Below are 25587 nucleotides of genomic sequence, written 5' to 3'. Positions count from 1 at the left end.
ACCATAGTCAATTTGATAAACTTGAGTCCTCATCCACGAGTGAGCAAAGTTATCGCTGGCACACATCTCATCTACCGTTTAAAAGCCGGTAAAAATCGATAAAATTTTCTGCTGTCAACTACAACGCTACGCAATCAAAGATGACGTTTTCTTGTCTATGACAATTTCTTTTTCTTGATCCCGGTTCGAATGTGAGTTGATGTTGTTTTCAGTCAAAATAAATCCAATTTAATAACCGTGAAAATACAATATTCGTGTAAATAAACGTATGGATATTCAAATACAGTTTACAATCAAGTGATTTTGTGCAATATTTGTGATAACTTCATAGCTAAAAACCTAATTTTTCAAAACAATGTCGGGTCAATGATTGTGATTTAAAATATGTTTCGGATTGTTAATGTGATACTAAATCACCTTTTGTCAATATCAAATGGTGAAATGTGTGAAATCACTTGGTTTTTGTATTGTACTTATAACGTTTTTGTTATATTATTTACCTACTATGTGGAAGTGGCAAACAATTCTAACCTAACTTCTATAGTCAGGTGGCGAGATTATTATTGAAATCGTGCTCATTGTGTACAGATAATGGCTCCACCACAGCCCAAGGCGGTGGCTAAGCCCGCCGCAGCGCCCGCGGGCGGAGTCAAGAAGACCAAAGTTGGCAAACCTAGAAATTATGACCTGGGAAATGGTGTTGTACGTTTCTCCAAGACTAAGATGTTCCACAAGAAGGTATGTCCTTATTTATTAGTAGTTTTTGTATAAATCTATGTCCGTTCTAATGTAAATTTTACATAATATTGTATATTTGTAAATATGATCAACATAACCTTACCACTTAGGTTATTATGTCTAATGGAAGTGTTTTGTTTACCGATTCAAAGGTTCCTAGTGAGTTTTACCTTTTATCACTCCTGATAAGTGCTTCTGTTGGTGCTGTGGTTTACTAATATGTACTATCTCACATTTTTATATTATTGTAGTCTTTTCTTAAAGTTAAGTCCCACTGCTGGGCAAAAGAATCCCCGAAAGTATAATTGTATCCATTCATCCAAAGAAAAGGCAGTTCAATATTGTTGAATGATTTAATAAACATATTTTATCACATCCAGCCTGAAGTAATGAAATGAAACTAATTAAAACAGTAAATCACACAGCTGAAGCCTCATCATAAATAAAGAAAAACACATTAGAATTTTATCTTTAATTTTCTAGGCCAAATACAAGTTTGTTGGCAAGAAGAACCCCAAAGCTGAGAAGCCCAAGAAGCCCACAGTTGTTGTGAAGCAGATTGGAGGTGAGAAGAACGGAGGAACCCGCACTGTCCTGTTGCGCCGCAGGAGGTCCTTCTACCCCACTCAGGACAAGTTAGTACATTGCATTCTTGCACTATTTACATACTTTTGAGGTGTAGTTCTTGCCCTACTTATTTCTCACAAGAAATTCTCTGCATTTAGACCTTCTGACTGAGGAACACTAATTTTCTTCCATGGATGTCTTAAAAAGCGATTAAGAGATAAGAGCTTTAAAAATTTAAAAATAGTGTTTTCAAAAAGATTCAGTGTTTTCAGGCAGGTGGCCATAAAGTCTTAGCCAAATGGTCACCATTTTTAAAGTTTATTTTTCACATCTGTTTTGATCCAAGAATCTGTTAAACTATTATCACATACCTGAACGGTGAAAACAAAAAGGGGATTGATCGTGGTCACAGAATGATGTGGAATTTCAGTGGAAGTTATTACCTGAATAGGCTATAAGAGACCTCAGGGCCTCTTATAGCTTGCATTGCAACAATGTCAAATCTATTCCAGGATTGAGAGAACTGGGTGAAACATTCCTACATTGGGAGGACCGATCACTCATTTAGTGTTTGTGCTGGCCAACCAGGAAATCACTATAATATATAATGTCACTCTCAGCTCTCCATCTTTATGTATTACTTACTTACATCTTTAAAAATACGTCATGGATTTTGATGCGGAATTTTTTAATAGATATAAATTAATTCAAGAGAAAAATTTAAATGGATAATTTATTATGGTTTTACCCAGCCATTCATAGTAAATAATGATGTCAGGATCAGTCCGCGGCCGCACCACAAGACGTTCAGCAAGCACGTGCGGCGCACGCGGCCCAGCCTGGCGCCGGGCGCCGTGTGCGTGCTGCTGGCCGGCCGCCACGCTGGCAAGCGAGTGGTGCTGCTGGCTGTGTTGCCCAGCGGGCTGCTGCTTGTCACCGGACCTTTTGCTGTCAGTATTTTTGCTATAACTTATACCATTTAACCATGACTAATTTGCACGCGGCTTCGCCTGCGTAATTTCCCACGGGAACAATTATTTTTCCGAGTTGAAAAGTACCCTATGTCCTCCGTACTTCAAACTACATGTATGCAAAATTTCAAGAAGATTGGTTGAGTAGACGGAGCGTGAAGAATATTAGTTAGGATTGTAAATAGATCGTAATTAGTTATGGTCCAGTAAATTTTGCGTGAAAGAGAAACAAACATCACACATCCTCCCAAACTTTCACATTAATAATATTAGTAGATTTCTCCCAGAGAGCCTAGGCTACTTAGATTGAGCAATCTAGTTTATCAATGAACTAAAACAGGGATTGTCAACTTATTGGCAATCAAGAGCCATGTCAAACAGTAAAATTGGGCCACATTTGTGACTATTATTATTACACCTAAAAATCCAATATACATATATATATAGGTATATCGGTCATATCTTATAGAATCCGTAATTCCATATCCATTTATACGAATTTTTAAAAAGAACTGTTTTCATAGAGAACTTAAGTTCCAAATATTGTATTTTATGGTTCATGTTTCTGTGTTATTATTTTATTATAACTATACTAAAAGTCATGCATATGCTATACAATTCACTATCGTACATAGTGAATACTTCACGATGTCACAAAAAATATATAAATTGTACAAATTGTAAAATTGCAGCTAAACTCGTGCCCCCTGCGCCGCATCCCCCAAAGCTACGTGATCGGCACCTCCACCCGCGTGGATCTGGGCGACTTCCAGCTGCCGGCGCACCTCGACGACAATTACTTCAACAAGAACAAGAGGAGCGCCAAGAGGGCCGTCAAGCGCAGCACTGGGGAGGACATCTTCGCCACTAAGAAAGAGGTAAATTTTGCCTCCCAGCGTCGATATTTCCCTAATGTTGTTAATATTTTAGGGATCTTCAAGGCAAGAGTGAATTGTCATTTTTTGCGCGTAGCAGCCTAGACCTCATCTTTGCTTCCCATCAGTCTAGATTGAAAATCGCACTTAAGTTTTTATTTAAAAAATACGAAATATTTTTTTTTGTAGAGTGTTTATCCTCTCTCTCTCTCTCTCTCTCATCTGAGCATTTTAGTAAGTAAAGGTGCATTTATGTGTGGTGTGGTGGTGGCTGGCCCGGGTTGGCCACGGGCAGCCAGCCATTGGTAGCTATTTGCAGTAATATATTTTTCTATTTAAGAGGCAAAGATGATAGCGTACAAGATTTAACTCGCGTTAATGTGAAAATAATATTTGTTTCCAGAAATATGTTCCGTCAGAGCAGCGCAAGGCGGACCAGAAGCTGGTGGACGCGGCCGTCATGAAGGCCATCGGTCTGAGGCCCGACAAGAAGACGCTGCGCGGGTACCTCAAGGTACGGCATCATTCATTTATTAGCTTAACTGCTGCCCGCTGGTTTGACCTCAGGTCATTAACATGGATGGGTTTTTCTGAGTATTTTCCCAAAAAGTCGAGCGCAAAGAAACAATAATGAGGGTAAACCTGTCTGTTTATTCCAAATTTCATCGAAAATCGTTCCAGCACTTTAGTAGTGACATTATAACAAATACAGATTTTTCACATAATAATATGGATTTTACACGTATAATTTTGGTATTGTTTCAGGCGGCGTTCGGCCTCCGCTCGAGCCAGTACCCTCACCGACTCCGCTTCTAGTTGTAAGGATATAATATAGTCAATAAATGTTATTGGCGAACAGTTCGTTTCATTTTTGTGTTATAAATTATAAATGCAGAGAATTATCTTTCACACTGTTCATATAGCAGTGTGAATTTAACTTATTTCCTGATACGTAATCTGTTTTGCACATACTAACGTTTTTGATAGGTAGCAACGCCATGCAGATTTTGATGACATATGAACATTCATATATCTGTGGGTTCGATAATATTCATTTTTAGAGTTTTCTTCGTTTTGACGTTCACAAATAAAAAGTGAAAACTAGAATTGGGATAACAAATAAATCAACAATAACAAAGTTTATGAATGTATCAGTGTCAGTGTGACAGCTGTCACTTGTACTTGTTGGCGGGCTGCCTGGGCCGCGCGCACAGCACGCGCGGCCGCGCCTGCGCGTGACGCTCGCGCCACTCCGCCTCCAGCCGCGCGTACACGCCGCCTGTATCATAGCATTTACACTAGCTTTTACCCGCGGCTTCGCCCGCGTTAATTTCCTACGGGTACACTTAGTTTTTCGCGATGAAAAGTACGATGTCCTTGTCCACACTTCAAACTACATGTGTGTAAAATTTCAAAATTGCTTGACGTTTTTCAAGCCAACGAAAGTAAACTGTTTTTTTTCAACGAGCAACTAGTTACTAAACTAGTTGCTCGTTGAAAAAACGCATTGCACGTAGGCATAACAGTTGAGAACAATAATAAGTTAGAAAAAAATACAGTTTTTTCTTTCACACTACAGTTCTACGTTCGGTTGTTTCCGTGACGCGCCATGTCTCGCGCTCGCGCCGCGCGCTACTTTGGAGAAACCAATTGGGCATTCCAACTACTTTTGCAAATAAGATTAAACTAGTTGGATCGTTGAGTATAGAAAACAGTTGTTAAAATGGTTAGTTGAAATAACACCCTTACAATATAACTAAATTAGAATGCTCTCGAATTAGCAAAGCAATTTCTAATTGCTTGGGTGTAATTTAGAGCTATTTTTTCGCTAATAAACAAGACAAATTTATAACAATGTGTTTTTTGATGGTATGGATTTGCGGAGCCAACATTATAATCCCAGCTGTACATTATTGACGGCCTCAAATAGATGCCGTCGAGAATGATCGCACAGAGCGTGATTCGTTGGCGATATTCGTTCTTTATCGCCAGAAAAAGCCAGTAATGTACCCAAAAGCGTCAAGTCGAGAAAACTGATGGCGCCAATGTACCAATACAAGAATTAGATACGGACCAGCTGGAGTCTTGGGTTTGGCCTGTGGCGTGGGCGCGGAGGGGGCGCGGCGGGCCAGCGCCGCCCGCATGAGCCGCGCGGCGCGCTCCTCGAACCTGCGCTGCCCGTCCTGGTTGCTGCGCGCCGACAGCGACGCCACCCACTGCCGCCCCACCACGCGGGCACGCCTGCGTCCACAGACTTTATCATTACTATTACTAGCTGTTGCTCGCATCTCCGCCTGCAGCCGATGTTTGAGCTCGGGTCATCAACTAATATTCCTCATCGAATTCGACCTAGCAATTTTACCGTGATTTTTTTTTATGGTATAGTGAGAAACACAGCAGTCCGTGGACACCGGTAACCCGTAACGGGTCACTGGTGCGTCGGCGACTTTAAAAAAAAGCGATAGACTCTTTTCTTAAAAGCCCCAATGTCGAAACTATTAGGGAACACTGCTGAGGGAAGTTTATTCAATAGTTTAGTACTCCGAATGCGTGATAAATACTGTAATAAATAATAAAAATGACAGACTTTCGCATGTGTAATATTATTACAGCTTGCTCATAAAATATCTGATAGCATGTAATATGTTACATAGGTATAGAATAGATGCGTAATGAAGTGTTGGATAGGGCAGGTGAAACAAGAAAATTCCAATCCTTTTGTCCAATACATTTCTTAGGGGGCGAAAACATAGTAAGCAGAGCTGACCAAAACTTTTCAGTCGATGTCCATTGCTCACAGTGCATTCAAAATATCTAGTTTTGCTATCAACTACTTGACCACGCCTCTTCGGAGCACAACATACCTATCAAAAGTCCCATGATGACCCGCAGCTATTAACATAACTTTTGACTGCTGTCTCCGACTACTTTGGTTTTATGAAATTTTCTAGCTTACTTAAAATGTGGCCATACCAGCGAAGGTGGCACTCCTGGAATTTGCAATGTTAGTTTGATGGTAAACTTACTTGACAACAGGGCGTGGCGCTCTGGCCAGCCTGGGCTGACGCCTCCTCGGAACACTGTCCTCGTCAGACCTGGCGCTGGTGGAGCTGCGTTCACTCTCAGTCTCGGAATCCGAGGTCTGCTCGGCTCCGTCGTCCATGACAGAGTCGCCGCCGCCGATGGCACCTTTCTTTGTATACGAGATTACGTGTTAAAATCTCGATGGATTAATGTACATAGATACATTCTTCGCCGCAATGAGAGCTATATACGTTTGAAATCCCCACTAGAGTTGCTGGTGTTAAGTGGACTTAACTCTACTATAATATTAACTTACACTTCCAGTAACAGTGTCAATAAATTCGCTGTGCCTTTTCATTGGAATGAAAAGGCACAGCGAATTTATTAACACTGTTACTGGAAGTATTATGTAAACTTTTTTGATGAGGATTTTTTAAAAGGTGCTTAAAACCTGTTTCCGTTTTTCGCATTTCCACAATTCTTAATTTTAAATGTAAGTTCTATTTACTACCAATTAAACAACCAACACTATATCACAGTCTGATAATTTCATGCAGTTGTCCATTGACTCCATAGCCGCCAGTGCTTGAGACTGACACTGCCCACAAAATGAATTATTATGGGATATCGTGAGCTAAGTGGCTGTCCGATAAACGACTGCATGAACCAAATAAGTGGTTCGTGACTATAGTCAGTAGGACTAATCTACATTCACAGCGTATCTGTATCTTTCAGTCAGTCTGTATGTTATAAATATCGCTCATTTTGAAACATGCATTTATTACTGCTCTCTATTCAATCTACTCTATCACGAAATATGTTTTTCACTACATTTAACTACACAGCGCGTATGTATGTTGCGCTAAATACATTACCACACAAAACTCGAACCCAGTCGCATTTGGTCGTCTTGGCTTACCTTCCGCGGTGCATCTTCCTTGGCCTCCTTAGGCGGTGGTTTCAGCCGCACTTCTTCAGTGGTCGGACCGACAGACGCAGAGCAGCTAGCCGCGAGGGACTGCGCCGACAGCCGCGCGGTACCCAAGGGCGGAGACCCCGGACGAGCACTCGCTACGTCGCAAATTCAAATACTATTTTCCTTGTAATACTAATCCCTAAAGGTATGTAGGTAACGCCTTCTAATATTTAAAAAAATACCACTCATTTTATAATTTGTGTATAATTTGTCCAGGTCCAGGTGAGAAACTAGTCGGCAGAGCTGACTAAAAGAGAGTTGTATTGAAACATTATTTTTTTTACTTGTTCATGTAATGGTGGATCAGTTAAGATACTAGTCGGCATAGACGACTAAATCGTAACCATATCTGTAACACCATCGATAACGTGACGTGACTACTTTTCCAAAATTAAATAAATAAAATTACTTCAAATTGGATTAGTTTCTAAAACAAAGAGCATTTTATATTCTGACAAGCTTGAGAAAGCCTTTTTGAATTATGAATGAAGCTAGCTGCCAAGATGTCTTTGGGTCCTTCGAGTAGGATAACCATAGCCACTACCGTCTCTTTCTAATTGCTTTGCTTTTGAATACGGTGTATTTACATTAAAGTGTTGCCAATTGCAAATTTTGTAAGCGACATGGTCACATGGCTGCTACATGGACAGACAGGCAAATGTACAATTTGCCATTTTATGTGCATTTTTTTTTCTATCAAAATATTATGTACAGTGGTATTAGATGATATATCTAAGTTTTTCAAGGTGTGAAGATGTGACATTCAAATTCAAAGATATACACACCATCACACCATACATACTAATAACGACAAACATCCAGCTACAACTTCGCAAATAAACCTATAACAAGTCGTTGAATTCCTCAAGCCGACTGACTATTTATAGGCAAATGGCAAAGACTGTCTCGAGGATGCAAGATAATTAATTTGCTATCTGTCAACAAAGCGAATAGAATGGTCAAGATTGATTGATGAACACCCAGTGTTGCCAGAGAACAGAATTTCTTCACTCTATTTACGGACTACAATGAATCTCTTCGAAAATTGTTTTCTTTATAGTTCAGTTTTGATCCAAGTAACTAAACAATTTTCGCGACACCGGAACGTTAACTAATTATCGGAACGATCGAGTTTCATCTGAGATCCAACGAAAATTATTACTAATTGGGGGGAAGCTATAGCTAGATGTCTGTCTGTGCTACATTAACGACAGAAAGCGAAGATCTCACGGTTGAACTTATTGTTGCTGGTGTACATCTTGCCGAGGAGCCCGAGCGGCTGCCGCGGCGGCATCAGCTGGATGCCCTCCCACCAGAACACTTCTTTGCATTGAAGCCGGCCGGCGTCTTCGCCTGGCTCTGGATGTCAGAACAATATATTGACAATAGAATAGTCATTATTATGATAAAACTCAAGGTGGCCGAGCCGTTGCCGTACACAGTAGTGTTGTCTGCTGACAACGGCTCATTGTTACGCATGACTTTGACTCACAACAAAGACCCAATTCATACAAAATAGTGAGCTGTAAAACCGAGCCCACGATGATAACGGGATAACGTGAATTTCACCCATGAATCTTTCTATACCTTTAGGGATAAAGACGTGAATCGTATACTGTACAGAATTACTTTTTAGAAGCAGCTCGGGGCAAAAATAAATCTGTAAGGATCATCAAATGGAAAACAGGTTACCTCTAGCTACAATCCGGGTGAGTCTCTCCGGGAACATGAGCTGAGGCGGCCGCATGGAGACGATGTCCCGGAACCGGTTGTACATGTCCATGACGGCCGCGTCCGCCGCCAGCCGCTCGTCCGGGGCGTGCTCGCGGAACTGGCAACCCTGGGTGAGGACGATGCATACTTTATATTAAAACAAGTGGTAGATATGTAAATCTTTAGTTCAATTTGAAGTTTCACACTAACGGAACACACACGGAAAAGGATGGGGGGGGAAAATAATAAAATTGCCTATGGTCTATTGGAGCGTGGTCTGTTCTTCTGTTATTGCTAACCTACTAGAAAGAAATGCGCTGTTGCCTGAATCAGAATATACTATTTTATGCGACGTCCCACGTGAACAGATGGCAGTCGTTTACGAAGTATTATGTTAATTTATAATAATAAAAAAATTTCAAGTGAAATGACTTCAGCGATGAGGATGAAAAATATATTCCATATCTACGAGTGTGTACAGAGAAACTTTCTTAGGAAACAAAATCAAGAAAAAACATGTAGACTCACGGTATTCCTGGTGACAGTCTCGAAGCGGTACGCCCTCTCCCCGCAGCACGGGTACCTGCCGGCCGGCAGCGGCGGCCGCCCGTCCAGCTGGAACATGTGGGCCGACTGCTCGTGGTGAGAACACCACTCCATCTGCATTCCAAATAAGTATCAAGATATATAGTATCAAGAGCAACAAATGGTGACAACAAAATTGAAGTAATTACAAACATACACGATGGGAGATACATCCTCACATCGTAAACCCCCAAATTGTCGCGTACAGTGCGCTTTAAAAGGAACTTCCTACCAGGTACTGCGAGGTTAAGGAATAAGCTCCCTGCCACGGTTTTCTTTAAAGACTACAACATGGGGTTGTTCAAAAAGGTCCTGAAAATATTAATTAGCGGGGCCGGCAACACGCGTACTGCACACCCCTAGAATTGAAGGCGTCCAGAAAACTGCGGTGACCACTACCAATCAGTAAATCAGATCGGATACCTGATAAGCCGGGAAGTAGCTGTCACAGAGCTGACACCTCAGAAAGTGGCAGTCCCCCCACAGCCGCCAGTACACGCGCCTCCAAGATCGAAGTTCTCCGTACAGCCACGTTATGTATTCGTTTAGATTCCAACTCAGGTCCCTGAGGGAAGGGAATTTTAGGGTTCTATTTACAACATATCTTCTTCATTTGTGGTTAACTAGATCCCCTCAGCTCTACCGACGTTTGATCTCGGGTGATGGACTATGTCTACTCCAAATTTTATCAATATCGACCCAGAGGTTTAGCCGTGAAACACAGTGACAGACAGACAGACTTCGCTTTCGTTTTATAATATTAGTACAGATCTATAGTTTATAAATTCCACTTTTGAGCACTGCGTTTACTAATTCCAAATATATTCGTAAAATTATTCGTTATGTAGTTATACTTAAATATTATATTGTTTACTGTGAGACCTGAAATGAACATTTCAATGAATGCCCGTACTTGCAATGAGAAGAAATAACGTTCCCTCGTCGATCTATCCTCATGCTGGAGGGCTGGCACGGGACCTGCTCCGCGATGTGCCTCCCCAACAGCTTGTTGCACCTGGTGGTCAAACAGCTCAGGTAACTCTATGTTCGTGTGATCCCGGTAATATTCGGAGCTGGGACCCATCCCAGGGTTTGCGTAAAAAAATAACAAATTTTCGATGTTGTTGTTATGTGCTAAAAGTGAAATTTTTCCATTTAATCAACTCAAGGAGCTAACGGGAGCACAGCGCACGCAGCGCCCCCATTTTTTACATATTGACAACCTCTATAGCTTAACGGTCATCATACCGGACTGCTTCCCTCCAGAGGTTTGGTCCACGGTCAGGTCACGATGGAAAATGGTCTTTTTCAAATTGACTTCGGTCTTGGATCTAGTTGTGTATGACGTAGTTAGTTGAAGTAAGTCTCGTTACTTTAGGGTTGGAGCTGACGTAATCTGTGTGTTTCTTTCATTATTTATATACAAGCGGCTCGTCCCGGCTACGGCTCGGATAAAAACACAATAAATTATACACTTACTATTGGTGAAAACCACATTAACATCCGTGCACTGTTTGAGTTTATAGCGAACAGTTAGACAAACGCGTCAGAGGACTTTGTTATTTAAATGTAACATACAATGATAATAAATACACAGTGAACATTACTTGGTGCACTTGAAGAGCGTGGCGAGGCTGGCGTAGTGCCCGCGCAGCGTCTCCGGCACGGGCTCGGCCAGCGACGTGATCATCTTGCAGTACAGCCGCGACTGGATCTTGTCCTTCCGGTCGCGGATTGCCTCCAACTCGGCGTTCGTGTACATGGCGGCTAGTCTACGGATGATTTAAGGTCATAGCACAGTAATCTGCACCGCCACCACCCGACGCGATGACGTTTGTTGAAAGTTAATATTAAAGCGTTCTCTGTAAATTGGTTGAGAGCATTTTGCTGTGATGGGATTGTCTTTTTGATGAGTGTTTGAAGGCACTTGCACACATAAAAATATCTAGCTAAGAGCGCGCTACCGACGCAAGCTAGATTTGTTGTTGTCTTCACGAAAATCATTACTAAATACTGTGAGAATATATGAGAAACCTATTCAGAATGATGTCATTATTTACAGTTTTCACCAAGGTATTATTTACTTTATCAAAAAACATGATTTACATATAATGATTGTAACAAACATATTACTAGAGCGAGAAACACATAAGAAACCTTGCAATAATGAGGTAATTGAAACACAGATTAGTAAAAGTTTAGACGAAGGTATATGTACTTTGTCAAAAAACACGAGTTAGAATAATGGTGAGAAACATATTACTATTAGTGAGAAACACATGAGAAACCTGGTTAGGAGCGCGTCGCTGAGGCAAGCCAGGTTGGTAGACGTCTTCACGATTTCGTTCATGTGCGCGTGGCAGTAGATCATGCAGTCGTGGAGGAGTGGCTCCATCTTAAACGTTAAAACAACATTCTAGGAGCATAAATAAATAAGTCCAACACACACAGATCGAGTTAGCCCCAAAGTAAGTTCGAGACTTGCGTTATTTTATAACAAATACATATATCGATAAACATCCAAGAAACGGGGCCAATCAGAAAAATATAATTTTCCATCATGACCCGACCGGGGATCGAACCCGGGATCTCTCGGTTCAGAGGCGAGCACTTTTCCACTGAGACACCGAGGTAGTAAAAGTAAGTATTTTGAATATGAATTTAAAGAAATATTTTGGATATAAATATTGTCAGAAAATATAAACAATGCTCTTTACGTTAAGTTATGTAAATTGCAATAATTAAATCAACAAATTATCACAATTTTAATTATATAGCTACTTCATGTTTTCGGTTGCGACGCCACGAAGCCCAGGTAAAGCATATAGCAATAACATTTTCGAAGATTCGGCTGTGTGATTTTACAACCGGCCGCCTGCCTGGCGACCCTCCTTGGGAATGCTATTGTTGTCCAAGCTAGTTCCTTAGTCGCCTCGATATCCGCTTGACGATATGAAGCGGTCCTATTCTGGCGAAACCACACGTCACAATTCTTCTGTGTGGACAAATGCTTCACTAGACAAAAAATGATACCTGTAAAAATGAAGCAGAAACGAGTATAGGCACGACGTTGTGGGGATCCAACAGCGGCCAATCAGCGACCAGGATGGAATCCCTCTTCACCCATCGCATCAGCCAATCAAATATCTGTAAAATAAATTTGCTTTTTTTGCAAGAAACTGTGTATAGCTAATAAAATCGCTGGTTTTCATCATAGAGTACCTATATAGTTGAACAGTTCCAACTAAAGACTTTGTTTTTATCATTAACACTAATCCAACAATCTAGTAGCTGATAATCGTTAACTAGTGAGACAAGATTTTTATTCATTAACAAAGCTCTTGTGGCAACCTTCAGAACCTATTACCTAACCTACCAAAATCAGAAAAATTGTCACGATCAAAAACATTTTAAAAAAAAGTAAATCTGTGACGATACCTAGGTACACTCAATTTTATTTTGAGAGAAGTTTAAAACTTAATGCAAGGTACCTATTATCATTAAATTACCTTAAATATAAGAAGCAAAGCCGGGTTTACACCAAGACAAAGTAAAGAATTTAACCCTCAATGATCTAACCTGAATATCACAATGTACAGAAATGTCCATATCTTCCAGTCTTTGTCCAGCCGTCACGTCTGCAAAATAACCCATTTTGGAAACCAGTAGCTTCTGAGGGCATCTGAAGTCCTTCTTCAGGCCTTTGACTTCGTCGCAAACATGAATTTCCACGTCACCACTGAAAATGTAATTGAAAAAAAGTGGAAAAATCAAAAAAGTTATTTCCGATACCGGGAATCGAACCCGAGCCTCCTGGGTGAGAGCCAGGTATCCTAGCCACTAGACCATATCGGAGCCTGCCAGAGATGTTGAAATTTATAAACAGTTTTTTCTTGCAAAACAACTAACAATATAATAATAATGCATTTATTTTTGTAATATAACTATTTATATATTTTATCTTTTGTAAACGTCATTCGAATGATGAATGAATGTAATGCTTTGAAAAATATGGAAGTAAACCACGAAAAATATTTTTAACGCCATCTAGCGGCAACTTACTCTTGTTTTTGAGCTATACGTTCCTGTGCTGCAATTACCGAAGATTTACGCCTCCCAAGACGGTCTCTTGATTCCTTTTCAGTTACAAAACCTTTTAAAAAATAATAAATAACATATAAAATACTATAATAAAATAAGTTTACGAATAATTTTCCAATAATATATTCTAAAAATAACATTGCAAGGCTACCTTGAAAACTCGCTGGTTTTTTTATGTCAGTAGATGATGTTGAAGCCTTCTTGATTACAGGGGCGTAAGTACTTGTTGTTTTAGTGGGCTTCTTGTATCCAACAAGATAAGGAAGTATCGAGTCTAAAATGCCTTCATTAATTACCTGAAATAATAAATATATTAAAAAATAAATATAACGCCATCTGGCTAAAAATTTTTACACTATAGAAAGCTGTAAATTACATGTATTTATTTGTGGTTATAATAAGATTATGTACGTTTCTACTCACATCATTTAATTTGCAATTTAGATTTGCTTCAGTCCATACTCCCAGCATTTCCACCCTTGCTTCAGGAGGTAAAGAACGCCGCCGTGACCCTTGAAAAATATGCTTATTGTTATCACGAGATGGCGCTACGAAAACAAATAAAAAATAACAATAAAACGCCGAATTACCTTCTATTTCACTGCAGCTGTATCGTTTTTCAAGACGATCCATGCTGTTCTTTTTCTCAATTGCCGTATCGCTTTTACTTATCAATGGTTTAGGACAAGAGAAAGCAGTTTGATGCAAAAGATCCCTCTCTTGCTGTTCGATCACATGATTCAAGACAGTCAATTTCGTCAATTCCTCCCAATTTATCTTATTACCTTCATCTTCGTCCCCTTCCAAATGCTCGTAAACTTGATAGGCTGTCTTCATAAAGTCAAAAAAGTCTTTTACGGTGATAATTTCCGGTGATACTTTCTTCACATTCACGATAGAATTTCTTCTTGTAGCAGTCTCGCTCGGGGTAGGACTTCGGGATTTTCTGTAGTCTCCTTTTTGCATAAACATCGATGTTGAATCAATTTCTGAATTTGGACTTGCCATTTTTTATTTTCTATGATAAGCGTGTGAAATTATTTATGAATTTTGTTATACAGTGCTACATAGTAACAAAATCTAAAATATTTATCGATCAAATAAAGACCACTACATACCGTTGTGATTGCCAATCGTCAGGTATTATAATATTCTTGCAGCTTTCTTATAATAATACTATCGTAGATTTAAAATACATAACTTTTCAAAAACATAAATAAGACCTCAAAAAAATCAACATTCAATGTTTATTTGATTTGACAGTGAAATTCACCACAAACCGTAAACTATTTAAAATAGAAAAAAGAGATTGCTTGCAAATGATTAAGTCCAATGTTTAATTCAGCGGTAGGTTTGTTTTAAAAAAGAATGATTGCTTCTAAAATTTTCTGTGTTGTAATCCTCATTTAAGTCTATACTGAGTTATTGTCTACCCGTATACCAAATTTCATAACAATCGTTCGATCGTCAAACAAACTTGCTTTCGCATTTATATTAGTTGGTTTGGTAATAAAGTAATGTTAGTTTGTATCGGGATTGGGATTTTAGGTAGTATAAATAAATACAATTCAGTTACATGGCAACACCACAAGTTTCGTGTCTTGTTTGTCGAAGCGATATGACATATCAACATTTTTCACTTTACTATTTTGTTATTCAACAAAGTTATTTAGAATGTTCCTAGAGATATTTTATTATGGAAAGTCAACAAACCGAATATGACAAGAACGGTTTGTTGCCTGACACTTTCTGGAGGACACCACAACGCGCGTACCCAGGGCGGCCTCGTCAGAGAGTTGGTCCAACAGAGGTTATGTCTGGGTCATCATATCAGCAGTTCCAGGCGTCTGTGAACGATGCCTGGGACCTGGGAGACGACGATATAGTCTCCGGCATCGCAGAAACTAAAATATCGAAAGCCATATCACAAACAGCGGCGTTAAACGTGATAAATTCTCATAGGAATAGTAGCAAAAAAAGTGATGTGAAACAGGATTGTGTAAAATCGGAAGAAGTTAGTGACAAAAAGAATGAGGTTAGAAAAGTGGGGAGTGGTTCTGGGGGGAGTTCTGGGCCTATGCGTCACTATCCTGGGAGGCCGAGGCCTGTCAAAGCGTCGGCTTTGGCGCCTCGTGAAGAAAGCAGCGAATCCAAACTTGAGAGGTTCCAACAGGTGCACGAGAGTGCGGTCGTTGACCTGAATGAACTGAAGCACCTAAGCTGGTCTGGAATCCCTGTTAAGGTAACTTGCCTCCATGGATTTCATATTATTTTCCTTATATGGTTTGATGGTACTAAAATATCTGCAATGTACTTGGTGTAATTGCTAATTCAGTAGTTAAGTATGTAATTTTTTTTTTCATATACATCAACAGCACATAAGAGACCTAAATTCATTGTAAATTTGTCACTATTGCTGCTATACATATACAGATTCACAAATTGTAACTTATTGACAAGTGGTTCACCGTGACTATATACTATGTGACTGTAGACTTATGACTATATTGTGACAGTGAATTAGTACTATGGGAATGCTGGCTGATGTAATATTGTAAGCTCATCAGTATATCTCAGTGGATCAAATTATTGGTGCAAAGTAACATAAGTAAAGTAAGTATTTGGAGCAATTTGAAAAACTTACTTTCTGTGAAAATGAATTTATTTTTAAAATAATTGAATGCTACCATTGGAAATAGTGATTATAGGTAAATGAAAAAACAAAATGGCAATAGTTAACTAAACTAGCAAACTACTAGTGACTTACCATTTCATTTTATAAACACTTCTATATTTTGTACTGTAAATAATTTATGAGTATTTAAAAAAAGATTCACTAGAAATAAATAAACTTGTTACAATACCACTCATATAGTCATTATTCATCATACCTTGCCGCATCACATCACAAATCAACTTCAAATACAAATATTATTTTGGACTTTGCTGTGTGTAGAAGTTTTATCATATTCATCTAGTTGGTACTCTTCCTTGAGTCTTGTTCTCTTCCCTGACTTTTGCATGCTTTTTGGCCACCTTTGGACATTCAATTGGTTCTTCTCACGGCTGTCAGATTTACGATATATGGCCAAAACAATGTGTGAAAATCCTAGAAATATTGTAGAGAGATTAATATGCACGAGTCAAGACATCACAAACAAACTTGTTTTACATGTCACACACATGGATAACAAATTGTATGAACAAGTCACCAATGTGTTCTACTTGTGACACATGTGGTTGGTTTTTTTTTTTCAATTCTGTTTTCTGTATCATATAATAGTAATTTAGCTATTTACATAGAAAGTATATAGAGAGAGTTATCTTTTACACCTTGTCAAAAAAAATTCAACAAGACAAAATTGTGTTACATGTTTGGTGATAATGACCCATATAGACATATTGATATGTAGTTTATAGTTGGCATAAAACAAATGATATTGTTACTAGGCTCGCGCTATAACTTGGCGCCTCCTGGCCGGCTACCTGCCGGCCAACACGGAGCGCCGCGCGGAGACCCTGGAGCGCAAGCGGGCGGACTACAAGCACTTGGTCAGACAATACTATGACGCGGAGAGAGATGACGACACGTACAGACAGATACACATTGATATTCCAAGAATGAGCCCGCTGGTCGCGCTGTTTCAGCAGACCACTGTACAGGTGATAATTGATTTCAAAAATTGAAATACAATTTTGATAATAATCACATTCGTGAAGTGGAAAAATGTAAAGTTAACTTATAAAATGCAGAGAGTGAGGAACAAAAGAAAAAAAATTGAAATGGCATGTTAATATAATATGATCTAGTCGTAAATTATTAAAATAAAAGAATGCTTTTTGTTCCTATAGCAATTTCTAAATAATTTTCGCAGGTTCTATGAATCTGGTTCTTCCATTAAAATTAATAATCATCCAGTCACTGATCATGATCATGAACTGTGGTGGTGTTTACTTAGCTAGCATCAAAAAAACATGTTTTACCTTATAATATATTCTGGACTTATATACTAGTCTAAAAATTTGTCCATGATATAAAAAAGTATTTCCTTCAGGTGATGTTCGAACGTATCCTCTACATATGGGCCATCCGGCACCCGGCATCAGGCTACGTCCAAGGCATAAACGACCTGGTGACTCCCTTCTTCATGGTCTTCCTCGGCGAGGCAGCCCCTGGAGAAGAACTGGACAACTTCCCGCTGGACAAGCTCACTGAACAACAGCGGGACATCATTGAAGCTGACTCGTTCTGGTGCCTGTCCAAGTTTCTGGATAGTATACAAGATAATTATATCTTCGCACAGCTGGGAATCCAATATAAGGTTAATAACCTTGTTATATAGCTTTTTGTCAAATTTGAGAACCTACATTCGAATTTCGAATGCCTCCACAATCTCCACGTGGGGCAATCATGGAGGCTGAGAGGTGCGGAGTGGGAGGGCAGCATAAGATCCACATTTGATAATTGACGTCCTCGAAAAAAAGGCTGGTGAAGTTTGTTGCGCCGCTTCTTCACCTGCGCTTTGGGTGTCGGCGGACTTGTAAATAAGGGATGAATCATCATTCTAAGTTGAATAGAAAAATTTTAATTTGATAAATTTTGTATACCTAATGGTGCACCATAGAGCACTGTTCTTATCACACTATACAATAAATAATTAAACGATTTATTGAAATGGTTGATTGTAATGTTCGTTTCATACCAGGTGAACCAGCTAAAAGAACTGATCCGCCGCATCGACCTGCCTCTTCACGAGCACTTGCAAGTCCATGGAGTCGACTACCTCCAATTCTCATTCCGTTGGATGAACAACCTGCTAACCAGAGAGATACCCTTATCTTGTACCATCCGCCTCTGGGACACCTACCTCGCGGAATCGGACGGGTTCGCGACCTTCCAGCTATACGTATGTGCTGCTTTTCTACTCCATTGGCGCGAAAGACTCATGCTAGAAAAGGACTTCCAAGGTTTAATGATTCTACTTCAAAATGTACCGACGAGAAATTGGACCGATTCGAATATAAGTGTGTTGGTGGCGGAGGCCTATAGGCTCAAGTTTGCTTTCGCTGATGCCCCAAACCATTTGCACAACACGGCCAAGGGCGATAGGTGATGGTTACGTAGATTTCTTATTGACTTTTAATATTTATGCAGGGTGTTTGATAATATTTATATATGGGTGCAAGGCTTGCTCAAGGTAGTACAGTCTGTTCAGAGCTGTTTGAGCAGTATTTGTTATAGATTAAATGCCACAATTTTTGTCAGCCCAAGTCACACACTGGGACCATTATTCCCACTTCCCCGGACCCAAAAGATAGCCACGGCACCCTTATTTCATAGACATTTTTGTATACGTGTAAATAAGGTTAAATATGAAAATGTATGGTAATGATTTTTTTATCTTGTATCTTGTTATAGTAAATCAACCGTGATACCGTGATTAGCTTCTGTAGAAGAAAAACATGAGGAAATCTGTCAGTCAGATATTTCATATCACTTGAAAAAATAGTGCAACAGTTTTAGCTTACTATGAATACACACGTAATGAAGAAGCGAATGGAGCGTGTGCAGTTTATAAACTTTTATAAATAAATCATTCATTCATTCAATCGCATAAAGTGGTCTAAAACCATGCTAAAGCTGATAAATTTGGTATAATATACATGTTTCATTCTTATATGGCTTAAATGGTTCTAAATGGTCTGTATTAGCTTAGGCTTAAAACTTGTGCACCCATTCACCCAACGCCCTGTATATATTTTGTTTGTTTATATAAAGAAATATGATTTATTCAATTTTTATTTGTAACTGAAAATGTTTAAATATATTAAAGTGTATGTAGGTTTCGATTTCACAAAATATTGGAGTGTTAGTGACCAACGATATGTTTGTTAGTCAGGGTATAGCTCATACAGTCTGAAGCATATAAACCTGGCCTCCCTTTGGTAAATGGTAGTAAGTTTCGAAGCGGTGGTGGTGTAATGGTTAAGACGCCCGCCTGTGTATCGTAAGGTCTCAAGTTCGTATCCTACTCGTGCCATATGAGTTTATATACCAATCTAACTCTTTATATAGTAGACCACCACATGCTTCCGGTGAAGGAAAACATCGTGAGGAAACCTGCACACTGGTGGACAGTTTAGTTCACTAGTGTGTATGCGACTACCTGCCACTAGATGGCGGTAAGTAGGTAAAAGTCATGTCAGATGCCTTTAGGCGACTTGAATAAAATCTAACACCAGTGTGTTAGCAATAACACACTCGATATGATGATGATGACTTCAGAGTGCACCGAGCGCATTGAAATGAAAGCGCAAAAATGATGAATTTTTATCATTTTTTTTTATAAAAGCAAATTGTAATAATCTAGCTTGGACAATTTATGCTACACTATATAAAAGACTTTATTAAAAAGTAATATAGTTTTAGTAATTGTACAACATCAAAATCAAATCATTTATTCAGAAATTAGGCCTTCACAGGCACTTTTTCACGTCATATTCTAAATGATGTTTATCAAAGCTACAAACTACTAGCATTTCGGAACGACTACTGCTTAGAAGAAATGCCGAAAGAAACTCATTCAAACAGTGTTGGTCCCTATTATGCCAGAAGGGCTTGCCATTTTTTAAATATAAATTTATGTACAATTTTTTACAATACGACGTAGTCACAATTTACTAAACAGACTTTAGTGGCCACCGTTTTCCGTTCAGTAGATTGTGGCAACTGTGTCCAATATAAAACTACAATACTTTTTAATGCAGTCCTTTGTCTACGGAAGCATAATAAGTCCAGACTCAAGTGTGATTTGTCCTAATATATTTATTTTTATTTTATAAAAATATGGTGACGTTAGTGTGCGCTCAGTACACTTTTAGCAGGATGTCAGGTATACACTATACTATACACGTCCCCGATTATACACTAACCACTGCTCACTACCTACTACCACAAAATACGAACCACTAAGTAGGCTAGCTCTAAAAACTATTTTGGTAATTACGAAAATGCAATGCTTATTTAACAAAATCATTATTATTTGTTAGTTTTGTTTTTATCTTTTCATCATTCATATATACTTTAAGAAATTTTAAATAATGGATCAAGTATCATACTGTTGCATTATATATATGTTTGGATTTTTCGATTTTTAAATACATTGTTAATGGGGCGCTATTAACGCTGACAACAACTTCGCCGATCTGTTATTGATAGTTCCATATATTCTCACTGGAATTTCGTAGCACGGTTTCTAAGTAATGTAAAAAATATCATCTAATTTGAATAGAAAAATTTTCAGCTCCAAGCCGTCGCCGAACTCGGACACATGCCGTGCATTGCGTATTTAGTATGACTGCTTTTATATGCCGCAATGAAAAACCAGCAATGTATACCGAATCCGCAAACTGATCGACGACAGTGTGGTGCTGGCATTAAGTTTTATTTATGTTAATTTGCAATAAAGGCCTAATATTAAGAGGATTTTATATATTACTAACTTTCTGTATATCGGTTATAAACTTGTGCTGCCATCTATAGATTAAGTTTAGTTTGTGTTGTGACTAAATTATTATTTAGATATTTTACAAAAGGTGGGATTTCAACATGTATTGATTAAAATTTGCAGAACCAAGCGACTAAATAAAAAATAAAAAATAAAAATATTTTTCAACAGTCGCGACGCCCATATATTTAAACGTGATAGAATTCGCCGCAACGGGCGCTTGTGTAGAGAAAGGTCCACTTTTTTGTGTGTTTTGAGTTTAGATGCCAGCTATAGTAACATGAACTAAAGTCATGGCAAGCGAATTGGAAGCTATGACAATATGTGTGTGGTATGTTATCTCTACAATCTCACTCGACAAGGGGCGCCAAATATTGACCGAAGAAACCTGCGTTACACTCTTCTTTATATCTGTTGTTTGATAGATGGCAGTTTAAGCAGCCATGGCGATTCCATCAATGATTTCATGTAAATTTTTTGTTCCGTTATGTTGTCTATAATATAGCACTATTGTATACATATGTGTGTGTTGTTTTATTCATAAACGTCCACATTTATGCGTATCATTTTATAGTTAGCAAAATGCTGAGAAATATACCACAGCATTGGAAGTTGGTGATGCTGTAATGGCAAATTACTTTTCATGGAAAATTTGAAATCGTCGAAATGGCGACACGCTAAGAAGGGAAATTTTCTGTACCCAATAATTGGATACGATGTTTACACCAATCGGGTGGTTATGTCAAAAAGTCATGCATGCGATTAGCGTAGAGAGATTTCAACATTAAAATATTTTAGATTCATGTAAATAAACATAATCATGTGAAAACTCGTCGAACAACTAACCACTAAGACTGATTTCTGCACGTAGAACAAATGTTTATAAATTTTGATCACAGTTATAAGGACATTACATTAATGTTCTATTTTTTGTGTGTCTTAAATCTATAACTGTGTTTAGACCATGGAATTAGTAGCTACTCCGTGAAGTACTTATTAAATCCATGGTTTTGACCTCGCTTTGAGTTGAAAGATCCAATGTCAGGGTCCATCCATGGATCTGCGCGCGCAGTCTGCCTCGCGCCCTTGGCCTTGGCCACCCATGTCATTGACAGTCGGATAACCTCCGTCATGTATGTTTGTGCAAATACTAGTCAAAAATTAAAAACAATATGTAATAAATGATATAAATAAAAAGTTATGATTTATAAACAATACAGTGAGAAATCTACTTTTGTGAGAGTTTGTTTGTAGATAAAAATAATAATCTACTATATTAGAAGTAAATCGATACAGCATCGTTTCTGGAATACTGACCATCGTTTCTGAAATGTAGGTCAGTGGGTCAAGACTTCGGGAGTTTGGTAAGTAAACGCCTGGTTGAACTAAATAGCAATGTTGCAAAACTTAAATTGCTAAGGCGCAAATCAATCATAAAAGAAAAAGTGGTAGTAGTAAGTAATTTATTATACACTTTTAACTTACAATTAAAATTATTAGCATAGAATAAGTAAACAATATTTGTACAGAAGAAAAACAAATTGGAACTAAATTTACTGTGTGATAAATGGTTCAACTTTCTCGACTTCCTTGATGTGTTTGGAGCAAACCACGGTGGCTGATGAAGGTAGCCAATCGGACTCTTGACGCAGCATCCTGATGATTTTTGTCCACTCCTCCTTACGCTTTTGATCTTTTGGTACCCTGTAATTATTAGAAAATGATAATAAGCATCTTCTTTGCTAGTCTTGGAGAACGAGTGACGCTAAAAGCTGCTTCACGTCCCCCGCAGATTGGAAAAGTCAATCCATATAAACCAGCTAGCAACCTACCTACGCTATGTACCACCTATATGATAATTTAATCTCTCAATTCCAACAACAAACCAACCAGATATGGCGGGATTATTGATGAAACATGATTTTTGAGTTCCACAACGCTTGGTTCTGGGTTCCCTATTTCATTCCAGACCTGTGTTCCAAACCCTCATGGTCGGGAATGCAACCGGGAACTCACACCCGGGCTCCGTAAATAAATTAGATTCTGCGTACTGTCCCTTTACGACCGGCTGTTGGAAATGTTATGGTTGCCTTACACCACAGACTTATATATTAACCTCAAGCCTAAAACAAATTTGTTTCTGTGGTGTAACACCAAATTACATGTAAGTAGTACCTAAGTAAGTAGATTAAATAGCATTTGGTGGTTCAATTATTTTTTAGTTATTAGCGACTTTGCACTTTAAATACACATTATTTATACAACGCGATAATTTAAAGATCGCCGTCACAAAGGGACTCTGGCAATCTGTCTCTCTCTACATTACTTTGTGCAGCAGAGATAGATATAGAGGTTTACCTAAGCCACTGCTATCGCTTGATACTTCCGAAGTTATTGAACTACTTTTTATATCACTTATCTGTGCTTACACGGTAATTCTCACAGAGCAAGTTCTCTCAATATGTATTTATTCTTGATTTGCCAACTGTTAGGTACTAAAAATCTTTGCAGTTGCATATTGTGAAACAAAGTTCTCTGCCGCGTCTCTCTGTCTGTTGCATGTAGATCACAAGATTTGCTTGTAGACAGACAGACACCAAGGCTACACAAAAACTACTAATAATTGTCCACACAACAAAAAATACAATAACATGTGTCCTGTGAACAATAGGGTTATTGTAGCGGCGATGTTGCAGTCCCTGACAACTGCAACGTGGCCGATCTGTTATTGATAAATTGCTTCACATTCCAAAGAACACGTGTTCTTGTTTTTTCATGGAGAAAAAGTGTTTGAAGTGTTACTCCGTCCAAAAAATAAAAACTATAACAAAAATTGTTGTAACTTCTAACTCCTTTGTGAATGGTGCAATAAAGAGTTTATCTATCTATCTATCAAAAACAAATTGCTAAATTTTATCCATAGTTACTAACAACAAGGCAAATACAACAAAAAGTTAAATAAAAGCTGGTAAATAACATACTTACTTGTGAAAAGTAACACCCGGTAGTTTATCCTCCTTCTCGGCCCGAGCTGAGCAACTTTTAATTGCACATCTCACCATTTTGAACAGATTTTCGAAAATTTCAAACAATTTACCGTCGTACGCGTCCCGCGGAAGCTAACATTGCTGATTGCGAGCTACTAATGAAGCAGGTGCGGCCCTAGCGTCTAGGATCTGTGCGGTTATACCAGGCTTAATATAAAAGGGGGCGCATTCATTTAGATAGTTAAATGTATGTGTAAGTACAAAAGTATACCTTTATAATCTTCTTCTTTTCGAGTGTATTAATTATTAGAGCGTAGTAATTAATTAACACTGGTCTCAGATTTGTTCAAGCCGACTAAAGACATTTGACATGACTTTGACGTGTCTAATATTCGATTGAAATTGTGTAAACATGTCAGTACATTTTGACGCATGCGTGCTAATGTTGGTGCAAAAGAGGCGATATTTATGCGTGACGAAATGCAGAGCGAAGTAATAAAGCAGAATTTGTCACACGGCGTGTTTCAATCAGTATTATTAGTAATGTTATTCTTATTTATTAGCAGATATAAAAAAGATGTTTTAAGATCGTTTTTTAATCGAGTTCATATTGGTATAATTAAATAATACAATTAATGCTCATAAGGTATATGTAATTCTGTCGTTTTCGGCGCCCTTTGTCATCAGCTCCCAAGTCATCGGTCCTCTGTGGCCGCCCCGTTACAACTGATAATAAATATGGAACATAACAAGGAAACATTATAGTAAATGGACAATAATATTTAAAATAACAATATTTATCAACCCACAAACGGAGATGCGGGTCCTTCACCAAATAATAGTATTAATAATTATCAAAATCACAGTTATAATGTGGTTTTTCTTACAAAAAAGGTCATTAAATATGACGAATATTACAAAAAGGCGTCCCATTTGCCCAGCAGTGGGACACTTAATAGGCTATTTAAAAACATATGATTTTGACCACCACGCATAACGATTTCATGGGTTGATCTGCTGCCTATAAACTATTTATATACAAGATTACTGGTATCTAACGCATAACCTTCCAAAGGCGCATAAGGTACATAGATACTAACATCTTTTGTTCTACGACTTTTGTCTAAACATAATAAATAAATAAAAAATCCTTTTTTAGTTTTAATGTCGTTTCTATAAAACGTTAACTCTATTTTTTATTCCGCTACACAACACTACTGTACTGTCTCGTGGTGCTTGGCTATTACATAGAGTTAAGACGTGTAGAATCGCAAATTAGGTTGTATTTTTTTATATGAAAAAAAAAAAAACTACGAATCACGACAGAATCAGATCAGACAATCAGTCGTAGTAAAAAAGTTGCTTGTTTTGATATACCCAAGTAGTCTTTAGGAGGTTTTGCGTTTGTTACACAGATAAAAGACCTGCCTACTTGATACTAATACTTTTAGGAACGGCTAGGCACAGTATTTAAAGCTTTAAAGCCCTAAAAGGACTTCTTTTGAGTCAAATCTCAAGGTCCAATCAAAAAATGCTAACAAG

General features: G+C 38.4%; 3 protein-coding genes, 1 long non-coding RNA gene and 1 other non-coding gene across 11 annotated transcripts; 2 read left to right on the top strand and 3 right to left on the bottom strand.

The window, feature by feature from the left end:
* Positions 1-62: 62 nt before the first annotated feature.
* On the top strand, positions 63-4007 carry RpL6 (Ribosomal protein L6). 2 transcript variants are annotated; one of them, XM_053760890.1, is made up of 7 exons: positions 63-191; positions 589-738; positions 1222-1373; positions 2084-2255; positions 2969-3154; positions 3555-3665; positions 3917-4007. In XM_053760890.1, the coding sequence occupies exons 2-7, from the start codon at positions 592-594 to the stop codon at positions 3965-3967; spliced, it is 819 nt and encodes a 272-aa protein (XP_053616865.1). In that variant the 5' UTR covers positions 63-191; positions 589-591; the 3' UTR covers positions 3968-4007. The 2 variants fall into 2 exon arrangements, with proteins under 2 accessions (XP_053616865.1, XP_053616863.1); XM_053760888.2 differs by having other exon boundaries at positions 180-266.
* Positions 3985-14849, bottom strand: LOC128678965 (uncharacterized protein). Of its 6 annotated transcripts, none has more exons than XM_053760860.2 (18): positions 14669-14848; positions 14141-14568; positions 13974-14062; positions 13702-13846; positions 13512-13602; positions 13029-13188; positions 12483-12596; positions 11738-11844; positions 11057-11221; positions 10363-10464; positions 9873-10014; positions 9393-9524; positions 8844-8991; positions 8382-8510; positions 7095-7246; positions 6178-6340; positions 5226-5392; positions 3985-4430 (listed from the first exon to the last, which is right to left on the bottom strand). In XM_053760860.2, exons 2-18 carry the CDS (start codon positions 14556-14558, stop codon positions 4233-4235), a joined length of 2622 nt encoding a protein of 873 aa, XP_053616835.1. In that variant the 5' UTR covers positions 14559-14568; positions 14669-14848; the 3' UTR covers positions 3985-4232. The 6 variants fall into 6 exon arrangements, with proteins under 6 accessions (XP_053616835.1, XP_053616840.1, XP_053616836.1 ...); XM_053760865.2 differs by having other exon boundaries at positions 14141-14506; positions 14669-14847; XM_053760863.1 differs by having other exon boundaries at positions 4283-4430; positions 5226-5405; positions 14669-14849.
* On the bottom strand, positions 13233-13304 carry TRNAE-CUC (transfer RNA glutamic acid (anticodon CUC)). The gene has a single exon. It is a non-coding gene; the product is annotated as a tRNA-Glu (tRNA).
* Positions 14850-15126: 277 nt separating the features above from the next.
* On the top strand, positions 15127-21579 carry Tbc1d22 (TBC1 domain family member 22). The gene is made up of 4 exons (XM_053760886.2): positions 15127-15792; positions 17001-17213; positions 17606-17872; positions 18257-21579. The coding sequence occupies exons 1-4, from the start codon at positions 15247-15249 to the stop codon at positions 18662-18664; spliced, it is 1434 nt and encodes a 477-aa protein (XP_053616861.1). The 5' UTR covers positions 15127-15246; the 3' UTR covers positions 18665-21579.
* Positions 21580-22507: 928 nt separating this feature from the next.
* LOC128679064 (uncharacterized) lies at positions 22508-25359 on the bottom strand. Its single transcript, XR_010370195.1, has 2 exons — positions 24044-25359; positions 22508-22762 (listed from the first exon to the last, which is right to left on the bottom strand). It is a non-coding gene; the product is annotated as an uncharacterized LOC128679064 (long non-coding RNA).
* Positions 25360-25587: the final 228 nt, after the last annotated feature.

Source organism: Plodia interpunctella, chromosome 21, assembly GCF_027563975.2.
Source record: "Plodia interpunctella isolate USDA-ARS_2022_Savannah chromosome 21, ilPloInte3.2, whole genome shotgun sequence".
Lineage (NCBI taxonomy): Eukaryota > Metazoa > Arthropoda > Insecta > Lepidoptera > Pyralidae > Plodia > Plodia interpunctella.
Note: the sequence above shows the minus strand (reverse complement) of the source record. Positions and strands in the feature narration are given on the sequence as shown.